Genomic DNA, 27,053 nt, shown 5'->3' on the forward strand with positions numbered 1-27,053 from the left:
AGTACATGAGTAGGACAGGGGATTCGATCTAATGTACTTATTAGTGAGAAACTGACAGCACCAGCTCCAGGATTTATTGCATATTGATTTTGCTTTAGGAAGTTTGTGTGGAAATCACATAAAACAAACTGAGAAAACAAACTTTCTTCCCAAACCATTCTTGAAATGTGTTGGGCAATCTTCCAAAGTATTTTCTTATTTTGAAAAATTAGTTACATTATTAACATTCCAAAGTCTAAAGTATACACAACAGGAAAGCCAAAACCTCATACTTCTGCCCCATAACAAGAGGCTTAAATTATCCACAGATAAGACAAGTTAAAGTTTTAGAGCATAATAAACTTATTTCACATTCATACTTTTGAAACTACTCTTTATAAAGCCACATAATTCCACACTATATGTAAGGAGATAATTTGAAGTCCTAGAAAAAGTTAAAACCAAAAGAGTTCATATTGAGTTTAACCCACACTGGAGGGCTGATGCATTGTATTCAGAGCTTCCTCTCTTAGCTCTGATGACTAAGACTTTGTTCTGGGTCACATTCCATGTGCTCAGATCCTTTCCTCCCAGGAAGTTTCTTACCCTTTCCCACCACCTTCCTCTCCCCCTCAAAACACAAGTATCAGGCCGACTCACCAGCTTGCCCAGAGCCAATGCTCCTGAGCCCCAGCTTGAGTTCACCTCCCAGGAGGCTCTTCTGCCTCCAGAGAACAAGAAATCCAGGCAGGTTGAACCTGCAGAAGAATTGATAATTCCATAAAAAGAACAGGGACAGTAACAGGCAGAATCAAAGGCACTTTGAGTCCTACAGAGGGGCGGCCACAAGATTGCTTTGGATTCTTCACACCATTACTCTGGATTCAGAGTTGGGCCCAAGTCCACTTGCTGTGAAGAAGGACCATTAGCCATTTTAGCCATTTTAGCATGGCTAAAATGTAGGGCTGGGGGTGGGCACAGATGCCTCAAATATGATAATCAGTTTATAATATTCACATTGTCACACAAGACCAGGTAAACCAGACTTGGGTTTTGCAATTTACATAGCCAAGTTCACGTCCTTGAGGCAACTCTACCACATTTCTACCCGCTACTGTTCAGTCCCTTTGGGATATGAAAAGGGTTGTTTTCCAACATCCCTTGGCCCTTCCTTCCCTAGAGGCTACATTTAAACTTCATCTTCACTTTTCAATGCCCAACCCACCCTGCTCTTGAGGATCTATTGTTGTTTTGTATGAAATAAAATGATAAACATTGAATTGTGACACACCTTCTGTGCCACACTAATTCAACACCTACAAATGAGACATTTGTTTTGATTCATTATATGTAACAGAAATTATACAGAGGAGCCATGTTTTATGCAGGGATAGGTCTAAAGTCAGCATGTAAAATAAAATCACGTAGCAGCTAAATTTGTTATTCCCTTAAACTAATTTGGAATGCATAATTTTGTGTATACAGCCCTACTCAGTAATATATATCACTTTCAAATGATTCCACTTAATATAAGCGAAACATATAATTTTCAACATTTTTTAATTTTGTAAGAAGAGAGAGTGAGAAGCTGGTATTCTTCATTGAGTTCTGAATAAGGTAGCTGGTTTGCATTTAGAGTGCATGTTCTATTAAAAAAAAAACTCATAAAACAAAAAACACAACCATGCCTTTAAGGGCTAGAATCCCACGGAGCAGCAAGACGCTCCTGAGACTCACATGAGAGCTAGACAACAGGGGAGCACCACTTGTTGGTGTCATGGTGGATGCACGATTAAAATAAATACTTTTGTCCTTCTCTCACTTTTATCTTGTTTTTTATTGTTGTGTAGGCTGTTGGTTTGCTAAGCCAAGCTCTTTTAGTTGAATTCCCATAAATTAAATGTGTGTGTGTATGAAATGCAACTCCGCTGTAGAGAAAAAAAATGTGTATCGGGTTGATTACCCAGCAATGTTCACTTATTTGTCTATTTACTCTAAATATGAAGTTTGACTCCTTTTTACCGGGGGATTGAATCTCCTATTGCCACTGTTGCATGCAAAAAGATGTCCATATACACATGCACAGATGCATGCGGGCGTTACACACACACATGCACATACCGCCACCACTGAGGGGGCAGTATATGAAACACCCTCCTCCAAAATCTCCAGTCAAGGTTTAATCAACTTCGTCCCACTAACTGTTAAACCCCTTGGCATCTACAACCCCACCCCACCCTTGCCATGTGGCCAGATGTCTCATCTACTTCCTTGTGCCCTGGAAGTTACCTACATGGTGCCTACAATGCCCCTTTGGGCACTGAGTTCCTCCGGGGCCCCATCAGTACCCTGCCCTGGTCCAGGGCCCCGCTGTGTGCTGCAGGCTCTGCTGCCCTCGCTGTGACCTGCACTTTTGCCGTGGCCACCTTTCTGCCCCCAGCACTGCTGGTAGTCTCTGTTGTTGCTGCATTTGCTGCAGTAACCAGTACTGCTGGCTGCCTCTCTCCTAGAAAAGCAAGAAAAAGAGGAAACCAAGACACTCTTGGGTACTAGTCAGCTCTCTCCTTCAACAGTTCAAGGTCTGAATTTCTGGGTTATATGAAGTCTTGAAGATACTACCGCAGGAGGGAAGGAGGGGGCCTTGTCAGCAAAGGGCATATTTCAGGTTAGTTGATAATGGGAAAATCATTAACAAGAAATAATGGCAACAACAAACACTTACATAGCACTTAGAACACCCTAAGCACTGTTTTAAGTGCTGACACATCTTAACTCATTTAAGGCAACTGTTTTGGCCCCTTTCAATATTAAGAACATGTTGCTACCTGTATTGGCCTCCTAGCCCCACCCCAAACTTGCCAATAGGAGGGAAATCCCTTTCTCTCCCATTGTCAGCCAGAGTGACATTTCTGTCTTCCCAGTCAGGGCATACTCAGATTGCATATGGCCGATAGCTGGCTTCTCCCAAATTCTAGCAGTCCTAGCTTACTAGATTACAATATAAAGTGTAGGCTTCCTAGGAACAGATACTGTGTTTGCATTCACATTTTTAAACTCGTTTTATAATGAAAATGAGTAGGAAACGTTTATACATACATATATACATGCATATGCATTGATACGTTTATCTCATATATATGAGATACACATGATATACATATGAGAAAACAAATGTCATATATATATAGTCATATATATATGAGAAAAACATATATAAAAATTAGAGAGAAGAGTGTAATAAACCTTTATAAACCAGTCCTAATTTCAACAGTTATCAACATGTGAATAATCTTGCTTCATCTATACCCCACCCACAGAATTATTTTGAAGCAAATTGCAGACATCCTATTATTTCATCTATAAATACCTCAGTATGCGTGCCAGTTATCAGTTTAACATTCCGCAGCTCCAAACCCACCCTTCTTTGTTCCAGTGTGTGATTCTGGAGCTGGACCCTAGAAACATTTCTCTTTTGCCAGCTGGCAAGATGTTAAGCTTTATCGTTAGAGGACATCAGGGGGACCCTGGAGGCGGAAGGGGTGTCTCTTCCAGGCCTCACTGTGCTCTCCCCTGCCTGTTCTTATAGTCGCAGGCAGCCGCAGCTCAGGAGCCGCATAGGGGCACTTACCTCCCAGAGAGTTTGGCAGCACCCAAACGGGTGGCTTCCCGGTGAGTTCTGCTGGCATCTCAGCCAACCTCCCAGTGAGTCTCACATGTGCTCAGCTGGGGTCTTCTCATGATTTTATATATGTGTGTGTTTGTATACAGCTATATGCAAAACATTTCCATAATTCTAAAGTTATAGCTACAAAACAAAGAACATTTAGTGCAGTCTAGCTTCCATTCGTGTCCTCTTCCCTTTCCTTTAAGAAATCATTTTTCATTAATTTGTCAATTCTACCATTTTTAAAGATAAAAGCAAAAATATTCACATTCCCCTTTCTTTAAAAAAGGTAGCACACTATATGTACTATTTTGTACCTTGCTTTTTTCCACTTAACAGTATATCCTGAAAATCACTTCGTAAATGTAGAGACGTCTGCTGCAGTTGCTTAGTATTCCCTGAGTGAATGCACGGTATTCAACCATCCCTGAACTGGTGGACATCTGAGTTGTCTCCAGTCTTCTGCTATTATAGGCAATGCTTCAGTGAACATGTCTTTTCATTTTTGTATCAGAGTATCTTCGGTATTGTATCAGTTAGCTTTTGCTATCTATAGCACATTACCTCAGAACTTAGTGGCATAGAGCAACATCATTTATTAGCTCAACATTCTGTAGGTCAGCAATTTGGGCAGAGCTCAGCCCTGTCCTTCCTTCTGCTGTTTTCACTCATGTGACTGAAGTCAGCTGTCAACTCAGTTGGAACTGGAGAGTCCAAGGTAGATTCACTCACATGTTGGGAGGTCGGTCAGCTGCTGGCCAAGAAGCCACGAGTGGCCTCTCACCCTCTGGTAGGCTAGCTGGCACTCACTTATACGTTCTTGTCGCACTCTCAGGGTTCCAAGCACGTCAAGAGAAAACAAGACCCAGTGCACAAGTACTTTTCAATCTTCTGCTTGCGTTAACTTTGCTACTGTCCTAGGGTATTCAGACAAGCTCATTGTTATGGGGAAGAGGGTGACTACCCAAAGATATGCACACAGGCAGAGGTATTCTAGCAGTCATTTGCAATCTGTCACAGGGATAGATCTCCAAAGACAAGGTTGTTAAGTCACAGGGCAAATTCAAATGTAAAATTTCCAAATCCCCCAACCTCCTAACCCTAAGGATTAGACCATTAGTATTCCCTCCCACTATGAAGGAAAGTGCCTGTTTCTCATAGTGTCAGTGCCCATACAATAGTGTATGTTTTCAAACTTTAATATCTTTGTCAATCTAAAAGTGAGTGATGATATCTCAGCGGCAATTTAATCTGCATCTCTCAATATGAGTGAGGTTGAGCATTCTTTTCATATGCTTAGGAGCCATTTGGATTTTATCTGTGAACTGCCTATATTTCTTGTCCATTTTTTCACTATCAATCGCTACAGAGTGATTGGTCTTCTCTACTTTTACAAGCTTTGTATATATTAGGACTATTAGCCCTTTGTCAGTGATACAAATTTAAATATTTTTCCCAATTTATCATTTGTCTTTATGCTTTTTTAATCGTGCAATCTTTCCTTTGTTTCTGGATTTTGAGCCATTGTTAGAATAAGTTTTATCCATTCCCAAATAATGGGGGAATTCACCCATGTTCTTCTAATATTTGTGTGTGTTGGGAGGAGGGGATCTAAATATTCCAGTTTCCCTATCAAGATACCACCTCTGTTGTAAACTAAATTTCCTTAACTAATTGGGTATATATTCAGTTGACATTTAAAGTATGACTAATTCCAAGTGAAAATGTGAATTAGTCAAATTCTGTATTCCTGTTCTCCATCTCTGCCTCTACCTACAGCTGAATTTACACTCCCTTCTAAAACCAATTCAAACCCCATCTCCTGTCCACACTGTCCAGTGAGTCAGCAGGAGCCTCCCAGTTTCCATATTGCTAGGTAGTTGAAAGTACAAATTCCTGGTTTGTGATCTCAGGCAAATTATGTCAATCCTCCTAAATCTTAGTCTTTTTATCTGTAATCTGTGACGATAACAAGACCTCCCTCACAGGGTCATTTAATAGAATCAATGAGATAATGTAGGGAACTCACTAGTATAGTACTGGCACATAGTAAGTGCTCAATAAATTATGGGTCACCCATTAGAGAAGTGGAAAGACCAAGTAATGAAAAAAGGAAAATACCTAAGACTGGGAAATGCGGAGCTTAATGCAGAAAAAGCTTTGTTGGCAGCGATTAACATGTGTGTATATAAACATGTGTGCACAAACTGGGAAAGAACACACAATTGTGTTTTCTTTAGTGTGTTTCATCCAGGGATGCTTCCCTATAGATGAGAGTGGTGGGCTCTTTGCTTGGCAAGGAACTTTTACACTCTTGAGTATAATAACTCTGAATTCCTACCTGTGAGAAGAAAAGGCAAAACCGTAAGGAGTAGAAGACACTTCTGGTCAGCTCAAACCTTAAGAAAATCAGAGTTTTCGATTCAAAATGTGCTAAATAGCTGAGCACTTGACCTGCAAACACTGAAGTTCCAAGGTGCCTCTTGCATGCCTGGAGCTCCATCCCAGAGGACTTCATGTCATGTCCTGCCAGAGGTTCCCCTTCCAACTCCTGACTCAGAGCTGCTTGGGGCAGATGGTATGTTCCAGGTAGCCAACTCCTTCCAGCCACACCCGTGGGACTGCAAGCCCTCCTACTCAGCTGGTCTTCATTCTAGCAGTTTCTACCCCAAGAATCTAGGATGTCAGATGTAAATTTTGAGGGGGAAAAAATAGATATTAGTAAGGGCAGTCCTGGGGCTAAATTGAAACAAGACAGAATAAAAAATACCAAGGTCATGGAATTACACTTGTGAGGTGTGTGAGGGTGCTGGGTTTGTTAGCACTCTGGCATGGCTGGAACAGGAGTTACATAGCTCAGTGAGGCAATCTAGAGCTGCCCTTGGCACACGTGAAACTTTTACCTTTATTTAAGCTAAGAGTGGTTTTTAAAATATCAGAAAAGTGACTGCCACTGGAGCCATGGGGAGGGGGGTTTGCTTGGGAAGATGCATGAGGGAAGTTTCTGGAGTGATGGCAATGTTCCATATCTACATAGGGGCTGGAGTTAAACAGGTGGCATAAGCATTTGTTAAAACTCACAAATGTACACCTGAGATTTGTGCATTTCTTTGTAAATTTTACACTAAAAACAGCAAAACCTTGAAATCTAGTGAACAGGCATGCTGAAATAGAGAAATATTTAGTGCACTGATGTCTGCAATTTATTTGAAATGTATTAAAAATGGACTAATGGATGTCCAGAATAGGATGAATAAAAACAAACATAGGGCTTCCCTGGTGGCGCAATGGTTAGGAATCCGCCTGCCAATGCAGAGGACATGGGTTCAAGCCCTGGTCTGGGGGGATCCCACATGCCGCGGAGCAGCTGAGCCCGTGCGCCACAGCTACTGAGCCTGCGTGCTAGAGCCCCCGAGCCACAACTACTGAGCCCGGGTGCCACAACTACTGAAGCCTGCGTGCCTAGAGCACGTGCTCTGCAAAAGAGAAGCCACCGCAATGAGAAGCCCGTGCACCACAACAAAAGAGTAGCCCCTGCGCGCTGCAACTAGAGAAAGCCCGCTCGTAGCAACGAAGACCCAACACAGCCAAAACTAAATAAATAAATAAAATTTTAAAAAAGAAAAAAAACATAGATGGTAATGGTAAAATCACGCTGGTGAGTACACAGGTGTTTACACTACAATTCTTTCAACATGTTTGAAATTTTTCATAATAAAACGTTGGGGAAACTTACTTAATACTTTATCAGAAGCAAACCAGCAAACTCTGGATACACAGCAATCCTGAGGACTGTCACTGGGAAAATAGAATTCCTTCCAGCACCCTCTGCTCTCCCCTTGGCCACTGACCTCCTCCCTGACACAAACCCTGGCCCACACATCCTTCCTCTTCCCCTGTACCTTCATAATCATGCCCTCACCCTCTGGGCAAAGGTGAATGGAAAAACAGCACAGGGTACTCAGGTATTGGGCAGACTTCATGATGAAGACTCAAGCCGACATGCTATCCTCATAATCATGGTAAATTGTCAGCACACGTACTATTCTGCACCCAGAAGACTGTAAAATCTTGTTGTTTTTTTTTTAAAAAAAACCTAACGCAGTTATATAAATTGCTTAATATTCCAGATTTTAAATTATAGAAAAGATTGTCTCCTACTAATGGCATGGAGAAATGACCAGTATTCGCCTCTTATTTCCACTGCTCACGGAGAAAGAACATAACATTTGTTAAGCCCTAGATACAGAACAGATGCTTTGCATACATTGACTCACATAGTTCTCATAGCCCTGCCAGCATATAGCCCCAATATCCTCATTTCATAATGAAGCTCATGATTATAGAGCCAGTAAATAGTAGATCTAGGACTCAAACCAAGATCTCCTCAGTTCAAAACCAGTTCTTTTCACCAAAGCACATTGTCCCTGGCACTTAAAATAGGTTATGTTCTGCAAAGCTAACATAGCTCCAAGAACAACAGCAGTCACTTGGCCAGGATTTGACAAAATACCACTAGTAAAGGAATAAAATTTATAAGGGCAGTTCGTGTTCTACTTCAACTGTTTTTACCAAACCACCACCCACCCAAAGGTATTTTTAACAGTTTACACGTCCCACCAGTATTATTGTTAAATGTAACAAGCATACAAAACTTGGCAACTATTCCCATATTTTCCGTAGCTTTAGGGGCAGTTCAGGGTTTAATAAACCTGCTTAACTGAGGGGAATTTATTTTTGATGTCGGTACTGCCTGTTCATAAACTAGAATTAAACAGATAGCCCAACTTCTCCTTAATGATCTTCCATATGATGCTTAAACCATCAAAAACTCCTATCCAATAATGAAATAATGGAACCTTTTCCTCACATTAAGCCAGATTTCTATACTACTGAAACGATATAGTAATCACCCAGTAGATGGCACTAATTGTGCTGACTACCCTGTTTCTATTGATTTTCTATCTTAATTAATCCAGAGACTTAGGTCAGAGGTCTTACTCAGCTCCCTACTAGGGTTATAAATATTTAAAACAAAAGACTAGCCCCACATGGCAGTCAAATCATACCTGGTATATTACTTCTTTATGTAAAGTATTTATGGTATCCATCTCTCTGAACAGAACAGGATTAAGATCTGTAAGTGGTAGGTTCTGTAGGCATTCTCAGTAATATTTATCATGCCTCCAACCCCACCAGCATCTCTCTACATAACAAAGTAGGAAACTGAGGAACGCTTTGGGGGATAGGAGGAAGGTAGAAGATGCTGCAAACAGATTTGCTGAAATAAGCAACAATAAAATCTTTTTTTTTTTTTTTAACAGAAACCTAGGGTGAAAAGGCTTATTTTCACTTTGATCTATATAGGTCCAAAGGAAGTCAGGCAATTCCACTATGGGTAATCTGACCTTAAAATATTCTATTTGAACCTAATTCAAAACTCAGTGCTCAGCTCACATCCAGAGGCCATACTCAAAACTCCATTCTGCTGGGAACTACTCTGCTTTACCCATCAATTCTGACCTTCATAGATATATGCTTCCAAGTACAATTCTTCCACATTTTATAATACAGAACCTTGGTATATTCTGGCCTCACAAAGATAAACTGGTACATGTATGTGTGTACATACACTTCAAAATTATTTCTTTGTTAATGGGAGATATCAAGGGTAGGGGACGAAAGTTTTCAGGGACTTTGTTTCAAGTGCAGCTCTCCCAGACCTACACTTATAAACTCTCCTCCTGGTAGAGAAATAATCCATACATTTAACAAGTTCCTGGGAAGAATCTCATATAGGTTTATAAACCATTCTTTGTAAGTTTTATTCAACATCTATTCAATTTGTGGACCAAAAAACTGGACTCTCTCTTCTATGTCCAAAAGCATAAATTTTGATGGCGTGAAATATTTTTAAATGTACTCAAATTTTTGAAAATGGTTAAAGACCTGATTTTAAGGACATGTCAATGGTCCTTCAGTTGAGGCTGTTAGACAACACACATGGTGTGACAGTGAGGACTGTGGTGTGTCAACAGCCTCAAGAGACCTGGGCTCTAATACAATTCAACATCTAGTCCCTAAGTTTTCAGGAGGCACGTTTTTAAAACTTTGGGAGCCACGGTAAGATTGTGTATTACCTATCAAGACCTTTAAAAAGACTTAAGTGATTAAATGTCTACTAGCCAAACTTGTTAAAATGTTCATCTTCTTTACATCATACTGATTACCTCATTGTGGTAAACAGCTCTTCGTAACATCTTTGGACATAATGTTCTTCATGAGGAAACATACTAAATAAGGGGCTTGTCAGTCTGGACTTGATTCTCTTGCCTGTGATTAGTGCTTTAAGAAACATCATTATACCCTTTTAGTTCAGAAACCTGGAGTAATGTGGTCACAGCTCTGGAAGACAAATTCTTGTGCATCCCTAACAAAGCAAACCTTGAGGAATTTGGAAAAAACTTGAATACACCTGGAAAGTAGAATGTTTTTCTCCCTCGGGTCCTAACATACTATCATTCACGATAGTGCTGTTTTGCCAAGGTCACAATTAGATTTCCTCAGAAGCATAACTTAACTGTTAGTCATTATGGCTACTTTGTGAAATGTGGGCTGTTTACTCCATTTACTTAATAATTGGCTGGAACCTCAATACACAGATTTTCACTACGGCCAAGTATATCTGCTTTTACCCCTGTCATTAAACCCATACCAGAGATCGACTGTGACCCTCTTCTACTAGAAATGTTCACCTTCATAAGACAGGGGATAAAACAAATTAAGAGAAGGAAAAATAGATTAAAAAAAAAAAGAGGCCACCATAGGGCAAGTTTTCCCAAGAACAAGTCTAGAGGTAAGAACAGACTTTGGTGTGGAAAAGTGTTCCATGTTGATACTGCTTTTCACATGGTTTTCTGGTTTGTTGTCTCTAGAACTTTTGTGAATACATTAAAGTCTCTTAAGAGTCATGGCAGCCTAAAAGTGCTTGGAGCAATCAGTCATTATGGTACATTATGATACTTAATGGTATTATTAAGGTATAAGAAAAGGGAAGTCACCTCAGTAAGCAAACTGGAATGTCAGATCCACATAAACTTAAACTAACAACTGCTACTGTGTCTTAAGACTGATGTAAAATATTCTCAATTTGCACCTTCTGAGAAAACTTTTTAGTTTATCTTAAAACTTCCTATACTTTAAATGTTCTTTATATATCATAAGATTACTTTTTTACTAACCTCACATCTGTTTTTAGTATCACTCCCTTGGCATTATTACTCAACCCAGAAAAGTAAACACCCTTAAAATGTTAAATGATAAAAATACAAGTGACAAATACTCAGTGATACAAATATTTAGGGTAGTCTAAAGCTAAACTGTCCTCAAATTTAAAACGCAATTACTAAACCTACAGGAACAAAGCAAAATTGAGTTGGTATACTATAGGAAAACCAGTCTAAGTGTCCATGGGAAAGCATACTGCAGCTTTCACTATTACACATCATCATCTGGGCTTATGGGTTTCATCTTTCCATGTCTGTACTGTAGCAACTCCCAAACAACCTGCCTAGACAGGAGGGGCCACCTGCCTAATGAGACTTCAATCCACTTTAGAACTGGTTTGTAAAAATAAAGTGGGACCCAAACCTAGCAGTGTGTATTTCTATACTAAATGGCTTTTGTTTTCGGGAAGGTGTTTAAACTTATTTAAAAGTTGATAGCTGAAAGCACCAGGAAGGAGGAAGGTAGGAAACTTTCTTCCTCTTAACTTCTTGATGAGTACTGTCCAAGCAGGCTGGGAAGGCAAATGTTCATTATGGATTGCAACTCACTTTGCTTTGGTTTTGAAGGCTTTCCTTAAGAAAAAAGAAATTTGTTAATAAATGATAAAAAAATACAGAACAACAAGGTTAAATGATTGAGGCAAATGTCAATTACAAGAGTAAAAGATAAGGTCTTTCTCTACTTAATCGCAACACAATAAAGGGTAACAATACTTCCACACCTAACCCTGCATTTTCTTCTGTTCTCGAGGTATGACTAGACAACAAACATTTGACTGCTTATTATGAGCCAGAAGTCATTCTACTCATTCACACAGGAAAATCTTAACTATACAAAGGGGTAATATTACTCACTTACTTGTTTTTATAGTTATGGAACCTGGCTTACAGAGGTTTCAAGTGGAATAACTTGCCCAACATCCCAGGTGAAGAGAAAATAAGGCCAGGATTGGAAGCTCAGCAATCCATACTTGATTATTTTAATCTTCCAGAACTCCAAAATCCTTTCTTTTAAAATGACCTTTAACACTAATCTCCCACAAATAACTCAGTGTTAGTGCTCCTACATCTACTGAGATTTAAAAAAAAAAAAAATTATGTACTAATTTGTAATTTTTTTTACTCCAAACATCTGTAATTTTGTGAACATCTTAAAAAAATACTAGTCACAAAGCCAAATTAACTATAATCATCAGTATATGAATAAAGGAAAAACTTATTTCTATAACATATAATCCCCAGTTACTGAAATACTATAAACAATAAGCTTCTTGAGATTATTCATTATTTCGTCTACCCCTTAACACTATCCACACAGTGCCTAATATGTGACATACTGAAATACCTGTTAGACACACTGGATTAGAGCAAACAAATATCTGGCACAAATTTTTATATTTAAACGCTTTGGCACTTTCAGAAAACAAAGTCCACTTAAATTATTGTTATTTGAGGTGGGGAAAAAAGACAGTGACAAATACAAAGCTAAGCAGTCACCAGGCTGAAGTCATCATTACAATTACAGTAAAAGGTACTGGCTCTCCATTGTAAACCATTAAAAGAGCAAAAATAAGGTAGGTCTGTTAACATTAACGCAAGTTTTATTCAAGAGATAATGTTGAAGAAGAGTTTAATTCCAGCAAAGGAAAAATTTACCAGTTATCCACCATACAGTAAGAAGTGGAACTGGACACCACTTACAACACATAAATAAATTCTACCTTTACATTTCTAAATAAAGCTGTATTTGCTTCTTTGAGAGAGCCATTTCTTAACTTTTGCTGATAAGGCTTTGTGAATTGTGTTCAGAAACTGACAATAAACACACACACATACCCTCAAATAAAGTAAGAACCTAGGAATTTCACTCCAGGCTGAGTTTCTGCAAGTACCTAGGACGCCATAAATTAAGATTACATTTTTCTACATAAATTCAATTTGAATTGCCTTCACTATAATATTTATCTACCATAATTTGTAAAAATTAGATCAATGTTTATTATGACTTCATAATTCCCTCAAATTAAACTTCAATATTTGACATAGTAGTTTAAGAAAATAAACATTCAAGGCCTCAGTTTTAAATTTCCATTCAGTGTAATGCACGAAGCTGGTAAGTATTAACAGGACTACCCTAAGATAAAGTAAATGTAGCTTTCTTCTAAAAATTTCTTGTTATAATACAGATCACATTCTATTCCATAATTCTGATAAAGAATATGTTTTTTGGTAACAGAACAAGAGTTTAGGATGATTCAGTCCCTGGAAAATCTTAATGGCAGTCACTCAATGGAGAAGTCAATCATTCCTGGAGTCACAAACACTCAAAAATTGCTGTTAGCATTAACCATGTTTTTGCTTTTTTGGTGGTTATTGCGTTAGCTGGCAATATCTGTTTTTAAGACAAAAGAACATCTCCCACTAAGCCTGCTTTAGTTGGCCATATCTGTTTTTAAGCCAAAAGAACATCTCCCACTAAGCCTTATTTTAAAAATTACAAAGTTTGTACAGAAAATAGACTCATAGAGGCTAAAATGCTGATGTCGTAAGTAACTCACCCATGAAATGGGTGCAGGTATTTTAGAGGATATCCAAAGATCTTTTTGCTCTAAAAATAAATGCCCCTATTCTTCAGTGTTCCCATTCTTCAATAGGATACTCGAGCAGCTTAATAGTTCTGCTATAAAAAACAAACCACTCTTGTTAACAAACCAAAAACATAAAAGGAAACCGATAAAGGACAGTTTTCACAGTTAACAATAAATAAAAGTGCAGTAAGTGTTCAAGTAGGGCACGTAGTTTAAAAACTACATGTGTGTATTTGGCATAGGTCATCTTTTAAAGGCTCTCCGAGGGTCCCTGCCATTACTTATTGTGGTCATGACTGTTTGATTATTAGCTGTTCCTGGTAGCTGTGGATTTACAGGTCCCCGGCCATTGCTTCTACCAGCATATGAAAATTGGCATCCTCTTGCTTCTGAGCCAGTTTGAACACCGTTTCCTAAAAAAGAATATAAAAAAATCATCACCATTTTCAAATAGAAGTACATCTATTTGAAGTTGTAACACATGCTATTAATGCTTACAAGTATTATGGAAAACAAACTCCTTTATTTATTTATTTTATTTTATTTTTTTAAACTACTGGAAAAAACTCAGCTTGAGTCCTAGGTTTTCCCAAATGTATAATTACTGTAAATATATTAACTTGATGCTTGCATTACTAGGGAGAGGAAAAAAAAGAGCAACTTGGGTAACAGAATGAGAAATCAATAAAGTAGGAAAAAAGCATAGTTAATGCACTACCTACATTATAAGGGAAAAAGCAAAAGCAAAATGGTATATAAGTATTGGCATTTGGTTCAAATAAGGTTAACAATGTTTTAAAAGAGACACGTAATTCTAACGTTTTAAAGGAAAAACCAAAGCGTCCCACAGCATAATGATCATCAGCTGTGCTCAAACATGTAGACAACAGGTCAAATAAAACTTCAGCCACCTTAATGAACTCCAATCACAAAAGACTTTTCCTCTGGTCTTTAAGAATAAAGGCTTCAAAAGACCTTTAACAAGGATGTAACAACCACTGACCTTTGAGAGCATTTGAGGGGTAAAGGCCAATCTTTTAAAGAGGCAGCTATGAGCATGTGAAAAACTAAGGTGAGCATCAATCTGAAGATAAACTGCTTTCAGTACACAAAAATAACCACTTATTCTGCATCTATTATCAATAATCACTAGATTACAGAAATTTTGTAAAAATCAATGGAAAATAACATAATGAATCACCAAAACTTAGATTTATTATTAGCCAACGTTCACCCAGTAACTGGCCCAAATGTTTAAATATAGAATGTGCTCAATAAATTAGCTTAAGAGGGAATCTGCTTTCTAGAAAAATCAGTTATATTTTCATAAGATAGATTCCCTTAATTCTTACACCTGATAACAAATATACCAAAAAAAAAAAATCTTACCCACTGGTCCAAATGTACCTGTACCCATATTACTATTCATGGAATTATTCTTCTGTTCACTGTGTGCCTATTAAAAAAATGCCTTAATGTAATCAAATGAAGATTTTCAAAAAACCATATTATTATAACATGTTGTAGCCATTGTTTTTTTTTAAACTTTCAAGGGTTTTTAAACAATTTAAAAAGATTTATCCAAGTCCTTTCAATGTTAAAATATTCAGGAATGTTTCCAGACCTTTCAAAGCTTCTGTTACATCTTACACCTTCCTGATAATTACTCCCTGCTCCTCAAAAGTGCTAAACTGCTAAATGGCACATACAGTAATCCCTCAGTATCTCAGGGGGATTGGTTCCAGGACCCCCCAGATACCAAAATCTGAAGATGTTGAAGTTTCTTGTGCAATATGGCGTACTGTAGTCAGCCCTCTGTATAGGAACATTTTGCATCAGCAAATTCAACCAGTGCAATCCCAGTTGGTTGAATGATCCATGGATATGGAGGGCTGACTGTACATTTCATATATGATACTACAGATACCTATACAGACTCACTCACAAAACATATAAAACGGAAAAGAATTCCATTAAAGAATCTTTAAAAAGATTCTTTTTAAAATTGTCTCCATTATACTTAGGGTATGAAAAGCTTGGCAACCTAGCCACAGATTTATAGTACATAGTCAAAATTAGCTTAATCATAAAAACAGACAATACATTTGGATTAATTACCCCTTTGTTCTGCTGTCCTCGATAATCTGGGTTAGGTTCACTGAAATTTGGCACTTCTGAATAAACCATACAAAATCTGAAAGACAATAAAGGACAATTTGAATGACTTCTGAAATAATCAACCTTTCTTTACATAACATGCATAACTTTCAGGAATAAAGAACGTAGATGTCAAATGAATTACCAAACAGCAATATGCTAACTAACTCTATTCATTTACAACAAAAACTTTCTAAATGCTTATGTTTCATTAAAAAAAAAATCAAATATTTGATTGCCTACAATGTTTAAAACATTCTATTTTGTATTTTAATTCTTCTTCTGTCCTTATCAAAGATCAAGGACACAGAAACACATCTTTGTCCTGTTTTTCCACATAGGCTGGTTGATGCCTCTGAACCATGTTTATTAGGGTTCCAGAGTTTTTCCAGCAATGGTGATGGATTTGCACTGATCCACTCACACACTTTCATCCCGTCCCTCTTTGACCAATCACTGTGAATCTGCAAAGATAATCATTCAAGGTTAAAAGTGGATTTTGCAGGCATGAATAAAGACAACTGGCTATCAAGACACGGTTTATCCCAATGCTTCTTATCAGCTGACTATGGTGTATATTGATAAACATTATGCACGAGCATTTTCTTAGCTCCTCAACCCACAAATAAATCAGAATCAGTTTTGGTAACTCCTGGACTGACCCTGACAAAGTCACTATGTATTGAGTGACCCCCAGTGGTTCTTCACATAACTGACCTCCATTATTATAAATACCTCTCTATACATGAAAGTCAGAACAGGATCCTCAATCTTTCTGTAATATTGATGCTAAGACCTCTCATAACACGTTGCTCTACTACTACTCTAAGTACGAACATAAGTGAATCCTAATTTTCTTCCTAAGCGAAAGCAAAGTGTTACCAGTTTCTGATCTTTAAAAGCTAGCAAGATTGCTTATTTTTCCCAAAGTATCTTATTCCTGTAGTGTAGAACACATTCTTCCTTCCTTCCTTTATTTATTTATTTATTTTTGGTGCCACTTGTGGCTTCTCTCTTTAGATATCCTCTATTTTGACAGGCATTAAGTTGATGTCAGGCATTAACCAAACAGAATGGATTTTATGATTTGGCTCATTGCCTACACCATACTTTATGAGTACATCCCAAATGTCTAGGCCAGCATGGAGGCTGAATTACCTTTACACCCCTAGAGAGGATGGTTCCTCCAAGTCAGGGTGGAGATTACCACGGCAGTAGTTTATAGAAGCTTGCATTGTGGCTGCCTGTACGGTACCTAGACTGTGGATAAATACAGGACTTCAATTGTCATTGCTGCAAGTCCTTTTACATACAGAACTTACTTCAAATGGCATTTGTGACATCTGAAAGATATACATTCCCAAAGCCTACAGAAATGGTCCCACGGGGACTGTCTCAAGTGCAGCTTCTTAATGCTCTTTGCCAGGAAAAACTGACATTCTCAACCACAGGAAACAGTACTGATAGGTGTTAAACTAGCACATACATGCAAAGTTAAGCTGCTGCAAGCATTCAGTTTACAGTCAAAAAGTCAACAAATAGGTTGATCGTTTATACCTACCAGTTATTCTGTACATATTATTTGTAATTTATTCAATTATATGAAAGGCATCTTGATACTTACTCCCCAATTTTCTGAAGTTCTCCACCCCTTCCAGTATAAAGTGTCAGACATCCTTTCCACATGGATGCATACCTAGAAAGAAAAGAAACATCAGTTCTATGGAAATATGTATATTTCCTTCTACTTAAATCAAATAAATCTTTATACTATTTTTTTTTGTATTGGGGTGCAGGTGGGGCTCAAACCCTGTATCTACCATTGATTAACTTGTTACTTACTAAGGAATGATGCAAAGAAAACTCTATCGCCAAATTTTGACATAATTATATAAACGATAACTAACCCTAGAAAATAGAAGTCTTTTTGCAAAGCAAGCATTGTTATACTCCAAAGATTACATCTTTAGTCAATTAAGAAAGGGAGAACATTCAAACTGCAGAGATTCAAGCAGAATTACTTTTCAAACACAGGGCATATAAAATCAACACCCTAGTGTTTACTTTTACACGCATGTACTTGGTCTACCAGATATTGATATATATTTTCCTTTGCCTCCATAAAACACATAGGCTAGTATGTGTTATTCCTAAGCTACTGAAAATTTAGTAAAATTTAATCAAGGGGCTAAAAAACTATGATCACAAATCTTTCGCTTATCTGCTTTTCCAAATTCCCAGTTTTTAGCAACAACTTGGCTGAACGATTATTTACTGAGAACAATTTTGAATGCAGGAAGCATCATTAGATAAAATAATCCTATTCACAAATCTAAGACAAATGTAAATTCATCAATATTATAAAATAAGCCCAAGGCTTGGTTTTCAGTGGTTCTTTGTACAACTACTATGGTAACTTCATGATTTAGAAAGATAAATTATAACCAAATATTGCTTAAGTATAATGATAGTTCATCTTTTAATACAGGTTAATAAAATTTTTCTCATTTCACATTATATATTTCTCTTCATTTAGTAAAGGTTATTTATTAAAGACTCCATTCACCACTTTTAAGTTACACAAAAAGTAACTTAGGAGACAGTGCACTAATATTTCACCTTACTAAAGTAAAAATTAGTGCCTATTTTGAGAGAAAATTTGAAGTTACTACAACTAAAACATTTAACTTTCACTTATTTCAGGAATGAGATCAATGTTTGCAGCGTTTTCTGATATGCATCCCAATATTCAAATTACCATTATTGAGATGTATACCTTTTTTCAAAAGCTACTTTTCTTAGATTCAACCAGAATTTAAGGGCCTTACAATGGGCCAGACTCTGCTAGATATGTTACTTTAGTAAGGTATAAATATTCCCATTTTACAGAAAAGGAAGTTGAAAAGTGTAATAACGTCAAGGTTACACTGAAGTAACAGTAGAGTTTCTTTGGTTTTGAATTTTCCTTTAAACTGTACTCCTTGGTAACTATACTCCTTAAAATCCTATAGATACTATAAGGCTACTGACTTAGTTTTTCCAGTTTTTTTGATGGACACATCTATGTATTTTCCGTGACTACAAAATATGAAATAATTGAAAAGAGATGCCGTTTACAGTGTATAAAATAACTTCTAATCACTGGATGAGATACTTTGGCAGCCAAAAAACTTTAATTATTCTAATTCTTACCATATCCTCCCAGGTAGAAATTCTCTTTTGTGCAAGTTAAAGATGTGGAAGTTTAAAAGACATAGCCAGTGTCATAATGAGTCAGTGTATAAGAAAAAAAATGTCCTGACTCTCACTTCCTTCTTCGATGATACTATGCCTCACTTCCTGAAGATGTTGTAAGACCTGTAAAATACTATCAAAGGGCTCTAAGCTCCTACTTTCAGGGTGATCCAACACTTTTCTGAGATTCTATGTACTTTGCCAACGTCAATCTCCACCCACTTTTCCTACAGTTATCACCAGTGAATTATTACAATTCTACTGACCACAAAGCTTCCAAAATCTATTTTTAAGACCCCTTTCTGGCATTTTATCCTCCTAATACTTGGTAAATCTCTAAAGGCAGTCTAATTACTAATCAAAAAAAAAAAGGTTGTACTAAATTATTTTTAAAAGCCAATCTGCCAACTAACTCTTTTGGACAGAGGTATCATAGACATCTTTCTGCCAAACATTTTCTGCACATCATTTTGTTTTTGTACAACATTGACCTTACAGCAGTAGGCACAAGAAATTATTTTCAAGAACGTGACTTCCAGATATTGTAAACTTCCCCTCTCAACTTTTACATCCGAGTACAAATCTGACACACTACAAAACCTACTAAATTCTCCAGCTACAATCTCGATTTACGTCCACACTGTCTAAATGAGTATACAAATAAAATACGGGCAGGATCTCAAAAGTCATTAAAAAGGGGAAAAGTTTGGAAAAAAAGCTAAGTGACAACTATATTAAATAGTTTATGAAAAAGATGAAGTATTGATTATGTTAGTTTTAACAATCTACTAAAAAGACTCAGTAATCCCAGAACAGTATTTAAAAATCTACTTAATCTGTAAACTGAGGGTGGGGTTGTTTAGATTCGGCTGAAACTGACTGCTTTTAAAGGCGAAGGTGTTACATCCCAATGCCGTCCATCACCTGAGGTTAACACTGAAGGGGCTTAAAAATCCTCGGGGTGGCCCACAGAAAAGATGAAATTTTAGAACTTGCCAAGGTCCCGGGCGTCAGCCAATTCCGATTCCGCAGACTCCTACTTGGGAGGCACTCTGATCCCCCAACCCTTTTATGCACACCTACCCTCTGGTCAACCGAATAATATCCCCTGGCTGTATAAGACCTCCGATTTCATCCCACACGGAAATAGTGATGCTGCCAGTTTTATCTGCTACTTTGCATGATCTCACTTCATGGCCGTCTTTGGTTTTGGTCACGCGTCCTGTGAGGATTTAAAAATCAAAATGGGGAGGGGTGTATTAGATAATGAGGACTTCCAAAAAGCTAACTCCTCCTCCGGGATCAAAATGCACCTGAAAGGTGGGAAGAGGTCGAGCCCCGGGTTCTCGCCGCAGGTAGGCTACGGCCCCAGCTCGGGCCAACGGGGCCACGTGGATGGGGGGAGGGGAGAGGAAAGGGAGGAAAGGGGGACGGGAGCCCCCGGCTCGCGGCGGCGGCGCCCTTCCCTCCTGTCCCGGGACGCACACAGGGCGGCGAGGCGGGCTGCGGACCCCACTTACCTATCTCCAGCACAATAAAGACGACATTTAAGTTTTTCAGTCCGGGCTTAATATCTTTTATAAAAAGAGGGGGGTCGTTGACCCCGTTCATACTGAAGCAGGTGCTGCTACGCTGCGGAGACTCGAGTGGGCAGGGAGCCTGACAAAGCTTCCCACCCCCCGGGCCAGGGGCGAGGGCAGAGGGGCGACCTTGGGCGGGGTTGGCGAGAGAAGGGGCAGAAAGCGGTTAGTCAGGGACCAATGAAACCAGTCCAGACGGCACTGAGCCTAAAAAAAAGGGGAGGAAAAAAATAAAAACAAAACCAAAAACGCTCACAAGTTTAAAAGAAAAAAAGACGAACCACTCCGCACACCAACCCCGCTCCCAACGGGGCGACAGGAAGGCAAGTGCGAGAACTGCCCCCTTCTTTGGATAAAAGGAAGAAAAAAAGACAGCGAGAGGACGCCTCTGCCCTGAGTCCCGCTCACACACACACACGGGCGTTGCCCTGTCTGTCCCGGGCTCCGGGTAGTGACGGGCTGTGACAGCGAACGCAGAGCAGAAACCAAACTACCACGCACCCAGAGCACCAAACACCGACTGCGGAACGCGCCCGCGCGCCGGCTGGACCCCCGGGTCGCCCCGCCTCTTGTGACGTCCCATGGCGAGCCCCGCCCTCCAGGCTCCGGGGAAGCCAAGGGGCGGAAACTGGCAGGCGACGCCAGCGCAGCCTCCCTCTTTCCTCCCCGGCATGTCAGCGCGGGCCCCGCCCCCTCAGCCGTCCAATCGGATCTCGGCTCCGCCCCACCCTCCTCCAGCTTCCGCCGTCGCTGCGCAGCGTCGGCTCTACCCTGCCTAGTCTTCCATCTAAAGGTTTCTATCACTTGCTGTCAGTCTTCTGGGTTTTCATGCATTTTTTTTTTTTCCCCTCAGAGTTCAGTCCTCCCGCCCCCCTGCCCTTTAGTTTCGCAGTCACTGCGAACGGTTGCTGTGTTTTAGGACCCAATGGGTACGCCAAAAAGTATGCAGTAGAGTAAGAACAAGGTTCAGGCTAGGGTGGCTGGTCTGGGTTGAAAGAAAAAAAAGGTAGGGATGGGTCCTTAGCTGTAAGGCAGGAATTTTAGGGCCGGAAAGGAAGTTAGAGATCCACTCAACGGCCTCATTTTAAGCATATTTAAAATTGAGATCCAGAAAGGTGAGGTAGTTTGCTGAAGGTCACCCAGGAACTTTGTGAGCAAGCAGGGCGTCAACACAAGTTGTCCAACCTAGTCTTGGTGCTTTTCACTCTATAATGCTAGGCAGATAGACAAGTAGTTAAATTCCTTTGCAAATGTATTATTTTTCCTTACCCTTCTCTAGATTACATCGCTTACCCATGTTGCTTTTCTTTATGCTTGTTTGTTTTTTAATAGACTATTTTTTAGAGTAGTTTTATGTTAGAGAGGAAGGTACGGAGATTTCCCTTATACTTTCTACCCCGACACAGGTATAACCTCTCCCCATTATCAGTATTCCCCCCAGAGTGGTACCTTTGTTGTAGCTGATGAACTTACATTAACACATCATCACCCAAAGTCCATATAATTTACCTTAGGGTTGGTTCTTGGTGTTGTACATTTTATGGTTTTGGACAAATGTATAATAACATGTATTCACCAATAAAGTATCATACAGAGTAGTTTCACTGCCCTGAAAATCTTTTGTGTGCCACCTACTCATCCTTCCGTCTCCCCTAACCCCTGGCAACTACTGATATTTTTACTGTCTTCATTTTCCAGTATGTCATATAGTTGAAATCATAACAGTATGTAGCCTTTTCATATTGACTTCTTTCACTTAGTAATACGTATTTAAGTTTCCTCCATGTCATTTCATGAGCTATCAAGTCATGCAGTTGTTTTCGTACATACAAAATAATTGTGTGACAACAGTGGGAGACCCTGAAACATTATAACCTGGGGAGGGAAAAGATGAATAAAGTTTTCTTTATGTTGTGTAGTGAAAAAGACATATGCTTTAGAAGCAAACCTAGGTGTGAACGATTTACTAGCTGTGTGACCTTTAGGACAGTTGATTAAGCTTTCTAGTCATAATTTAATCATCTGAAAATAAAAGGATGTCTACCTCACAGAGGATTGCATGGGCTCATAATAGTGCCTAGCAAATAGAAGATACTCAATAAATATTTTCTCCTTGCCTATTTTCTATGATTAAAGAAAAGGAGACAATAGTAGCTTAAGCTGTGATTACTTAATCTTTTCTACATTCTACTTGGTGATTGCTAATTTTTATACCCATTTTACAGATGATGAAATTCACCTGAGACCACATAGCCGGAGAAGGCCAAACTGAGTTTTGAATCTAGGCAATCTTGACCCCAGAGCCTTCCGGCCTAAAGGTAATTTTTAGACTTAAATTGCAGTAGTGGAATTATGAGTCAAAAACAGACTAAATAAAGTATTAGCAGCAACATATATCTATAGGGCTTTAGAGAATCATGTAATTAACTATTTGAGATGGTAACAGATACGTTGAGAAGAGTATCAGAGAATTTGTGTGGCAGAAGACTTTTTCTTTGAATCTTTCTGAATATTTTTAGCTCAACCACACCACTTCCCAAACACCTGCAAACAAACAGCATAGATATATTACAGCACAAGAAATGAGTTTCAACGATAATCACAACATTAACAGGGGAGTCAATACATTCTTAAGGAAGCAGAAGCTTTCAATTCATGGACAAATAAGGTCCAGTGTGCCAAAGACACTGACGTAATGCTGGAAAATGGTGTAACATGATATTATAAGCATGATTTCAATATCCAGTAAAACAATGATGAAACATGTGAGTTAATGGCAGAACCACATCCAACGTCAGGGCTCCCATAGACTCCCAGTCTGGCCCAGAGTTTAGGCAAAGAAAGTTAGCCACTCCCTGAACCCTGGGTCATTTGTTCCCAGAAAGGGGATTAGGTAGGACTGCTCAAACCAATTTACAGACATTTAGAAAGAGGAACCAGACACTTGGGAAGCCAGCCCCACAAAAGTAGAAGCTTGTGCTCAGAGGCACAGCCCAGCCCAGCCCTGCACTTCCCCCACAGGACAGAATTCAGTCGAACATCTCTCACTTCCTTTCCTCCTAACTCAGCAGTTCTCAGAAAGGAAATGGCAACAAGTGCTTTCTCATTCACCAAAACTAAAGGCAGTCTTGAGAAACAAGATGGTGTGGGCAGTTTAGGAACTCTTCAACCCAGGTCAGTTGGTTTAAACTATCCCTGATCACTCCTCAAGGGTGGTGGTTAATTTAAAAAAAAAGAAGAAAGGAGATGTCTAGAAGAGCAACTATTGCCACCCAAATAATCTTTCCTAATATTACCATTCAGTGAAATAAACAAAGATCCATCAATGCCCAGCCAGTTAGAGCGTAATGACTATATTGCTGCTTCTTTACTGTCTTTGCAGGATTACTTCGTGGTCTTGCTTCGAAGACTGTTTGTGGGCTTTCCACACTTTCATAGCCCAAACATAGACTTATTCTGAGATGATGAGAGGTTTATGCCCAGAAGCTCAACACCACTACTCCGTGTAAAGAAGATATTGCTTGGTCAGATCCAGTAAAACACCGAAGGGCATCCATTAGAATCTTGTGCATAAGTTTGCCCACCACCCACTACCCGTGCTCACTACCAGGTTCTGGTTTCTGGGACCCCAGTGGTCATTTTCACTTTCTTTGTACTATTCGTCTATTTTAAACTATTACAACATCAATAAAATACCTGGCCAAATACTATTTGATACTAGACATATTGTGCAGTGAAACTAACAATAAAAAAATTAACAAGAACTACAGTGTTCTCACATTACAGAGATAATCCACTTTGTAGCATAATTGGCAAGGTCAAAAATAAAAAGGTCTTAATCTTCTTTAAAACATTTAATCAAAAGCCTCATAAGTAATGTTTAGTAATATTTAAACACAAATCATCCCTAGAATGTTAAATGCTGACATGCCTTGAGGATTTGCTATGTATCAGGCATTTTACCTTAAAAGCACTGTATACTTATTTATATATTACTTAATAATTCATGTGAAGTGGGTTTTCTCATTTTATATACTAACTTATGAAGTGGAATTTAAAACCAACTGTCTGTTACATACAATGACCTTTTTTCCCAAACAGGTTATTTTCCCTAAAAAGTGCATTTCTTTTTTTATTAATTTTTGAATTTTATTTATTTTTTTATACAGCACGTTCTTATTAGTTATCCATTTTATACAGATCAGTGTATACATGTCAATCCCAATCACCCAATTCATCACACAACCACCCCCATCCCCCCGCCGCTTTCCACCCTTGGTGTCCATACATTTGTTCTCCACATCTGTGTCTCAATTTCTGCCCTGAAAACCGGTTCATCTGTACCATTTTTCTAAGTTCCACATACATGCGTTAATATACGATATTTTTTTTTCGCTTTCTGACTTACTTCACTCTGTATGACAGTCTCTAGATCCATCCATGTCTCAACAAATGACCCAATTTTGTTCCTTTTTATGACTGAGTAATATTCCATTGTATATATGTACCACACCTTCTTTATCCATCCATCTGTCGATGGGCATTTAGGTTGCTTCCATGACCTGGCTATTGTAAATAGTGCTGCAGTGAACATTGGGGTGCATGTGTCTTTTTGAATTGTGGTTTTCTCTGGATATATGCCCAGTAGTGGGATTGCTGGATCATAGGTTAATTCTATTTTTAGTCTTTTAAGGAACCTCCATACTGTTCTCCATAGTGGCTGTATCAATTTACATTCCCACCAACAGTGCAAGAGGGTTCCCTTTTCTCTACACCCTCTCGAGCATTTGTTGTTTGTAGATTTTCTGATGATGCCCATTCTAACTGGTGTGAGGTGATACCTCATTGTAGTTTTGATTTGCATTTCTCTAGTAATTAGTCATGTTGAGCAGCGTTTCATGTGCTTCTTGGCCATCTGTATGTCTTCTTTGGAGAAATGTCTATTTAGATCTTCTTCCCATTTTTGGATTGGGTTGTTTGTTTTTTTAATATGGAGCTGCATGAGCTCTTTATATATTTTGGAGATTAATCCTTTGTCCATTGATTCATTTGCAAATATTTTTCTCCCATTCTGAGGGTTGTCTTTTCATCGTGTTTATGGTTTCCTTTGCTGAGCAAAAGCTTTGAGGTTTCATTAAATCCCATTTGTTTATTTTTGTTTTTATTTCCATTACTCTAGGAGGTGGATCAAAAAAGATCTTGCTGTGATTTATGTTCAAGCGTGTTCTTCCAATGTTTCCCTCTAAGAGTTTTATAGTGTCTGGTCTTACATTTAGGTCTCTAATCCATTTTGAGTTAATTTTTGTGTATGGTGTTAGGGTGTGTTCTAATTTCATTCTTTTACACGTAGCTGTCCAGTTTTCCCAGCACCACTTACTGAAAAGATGTCTTTTCTCCATTGTATATACTTTCCTCCTTTGTCATAGATTAGTTGACCATAGGTGTGTGGGTTTATCTCTGGGCTTTCTATCTTGTTCCATTGCTTTTTGTTTCTGTTTTTGTGCCAGTACCATATTGTCTTGATTACTATAGCTTTGTAGTATAGTCCGAAGGCAGGGAGTCTGATTCCTCCAGCTCTGTTTTTTTCCCTCAAGATTGCTTTACCTATTCGGGGTCTTTTGTGTCTCCATACAAATTTTAAGATTTTTTGTTCTAGTTCCGTAAAAAATGCCATTGGTAATTTGATAGGGATTTCACTGCATCTGTAGATTGCTTTCAGTAGTATAGTCATTTTCACAATATTGATTCTTCCAATCCAAGAACATGGTATATCTCTCCATCTGTTGGTATCATCTTTAATTTCTTTCATCCGTGTCTTATAGTTTTCTGCATACAGGTCTTTTGTATCCCTAGGTAGGTTTATTCTTAGGTATTTTATTCTTTTTGTTGCAATGGTAAGTGGGAGTGTTTCCTTAATTTCTTTCAGATTTTTCATCATTAGTGTATAGGAATGCAAGAGATTTCTGTGCATTAATTTTGTATCCTGTAACTTTACCAAATTCATTGATTAACTCTAGTAGATTTCTGGTGGCATCTTTAGGATTCTCTATGTATAGTATCATGTCATCTGCAAACAGTGACAGTTTTACTTCTTCTTTTCCAATTTGTATTCCTTTTATTTCTTTTTCTTCTCTGATTGCTGTGGCTAGGACTTCCAAAACTATGTTGAATAATAGTGGTGAGAGTGGACATCCTTGTCTTGTTCCTGATCTTAGAGGAAATGCTTTCAGTTTTTCAACATTGAGAATGATGTTTGCTGTAGGTTTGTCGTATATGGCCTTTATTATGTTGAGGTAGTTTCCCTCTATGCCCGCTTTCTGGAGAGATTTTATCAAAAATCGGTGTTGAATTTTGTCAACAGCTTTTTCTGCATCTATTGAGATGATCATATGGTTTTTATTCTTCAGTTTGTTAATATGGTTTATCACATTGATTTATTTGCGTATATTGAAGAATTCCTTGCATCCCTGGGATAAATCCCACTTGATCGTGGTATAGGATCCTTTTAATGTATTGTTGGATTCTGTTTGCTAGTATTTTGTTGAGGATTTTTGCATGTATATTC

General features: G+C 38.5%; 1 protein-coding gene across 3 annotated transcripts in view; it reads right to left on the reverse strand.

Annotated features, from left to right (window-relative positions):
• Window positions 1-12,530: 12,530 nt before the first annotated feature.
• Window positions 12,531-27,053, reverse strand: part of NABP1 (nucleic acid binding protein 1) — a 99,043-nt gene continuing 84,520 nt past the window's right edge. Inside the window, exons 1-6 of one of the 3 annotated variants that reach the window (XM_060151382.1) lie at window positions 20,429-20,973; window positions 19,992-20,130; window positions 17,299-17,370; window positions 15,636-15,711; window positions 14,907-14,973; window positions 12,531-13,930 (exon numbers count right to left, since the gene is read on the reverse strand). In XM_060151382.1, coding sequence (XP_060007365.1) covers window positions 13,761-13,930; window positions 14,907-14,973; window positions 15,636-15,711; window positions 17,299-17,370; window positions 19,992-20,130; window positions 20,429-20,519 — 615 coding nt within the window. In that variant the 5' untranslated portion in view covers window positions 20,520-20,973 and the 3' untranslated portion in view covers window positions 12,531-13,760. Of the gene's footprint in view, window positions 13,931-14,906; window positions 14,974-15,635; window positions 15,712-17,298; window positions 17,371-18,866; window positions 18,996-19,991; window positions 20,131-20,428; window positions 20,974-27,053 lie in introns of those variants that run through there. The other 2 variants (XM_060151383.1, XM_060151384.1) reach the window with 2 other exon arrangements.

This window comes from Lagenorhynchus albirostris, chromosome 6 (genome assembly GCF_949774975.1).
Source record: "Lagenorhynchus albirostris chromosome 6, mLagAlb1.1, whole genome shotgun sequence".
NCBI classification, from domain to species: Eukaryota; Metazoa; Chordata; class Mammalia; order Artiodactyla; family Delphinidae; genus Lagenorhynchus; species Lagenorhynchus albirostris.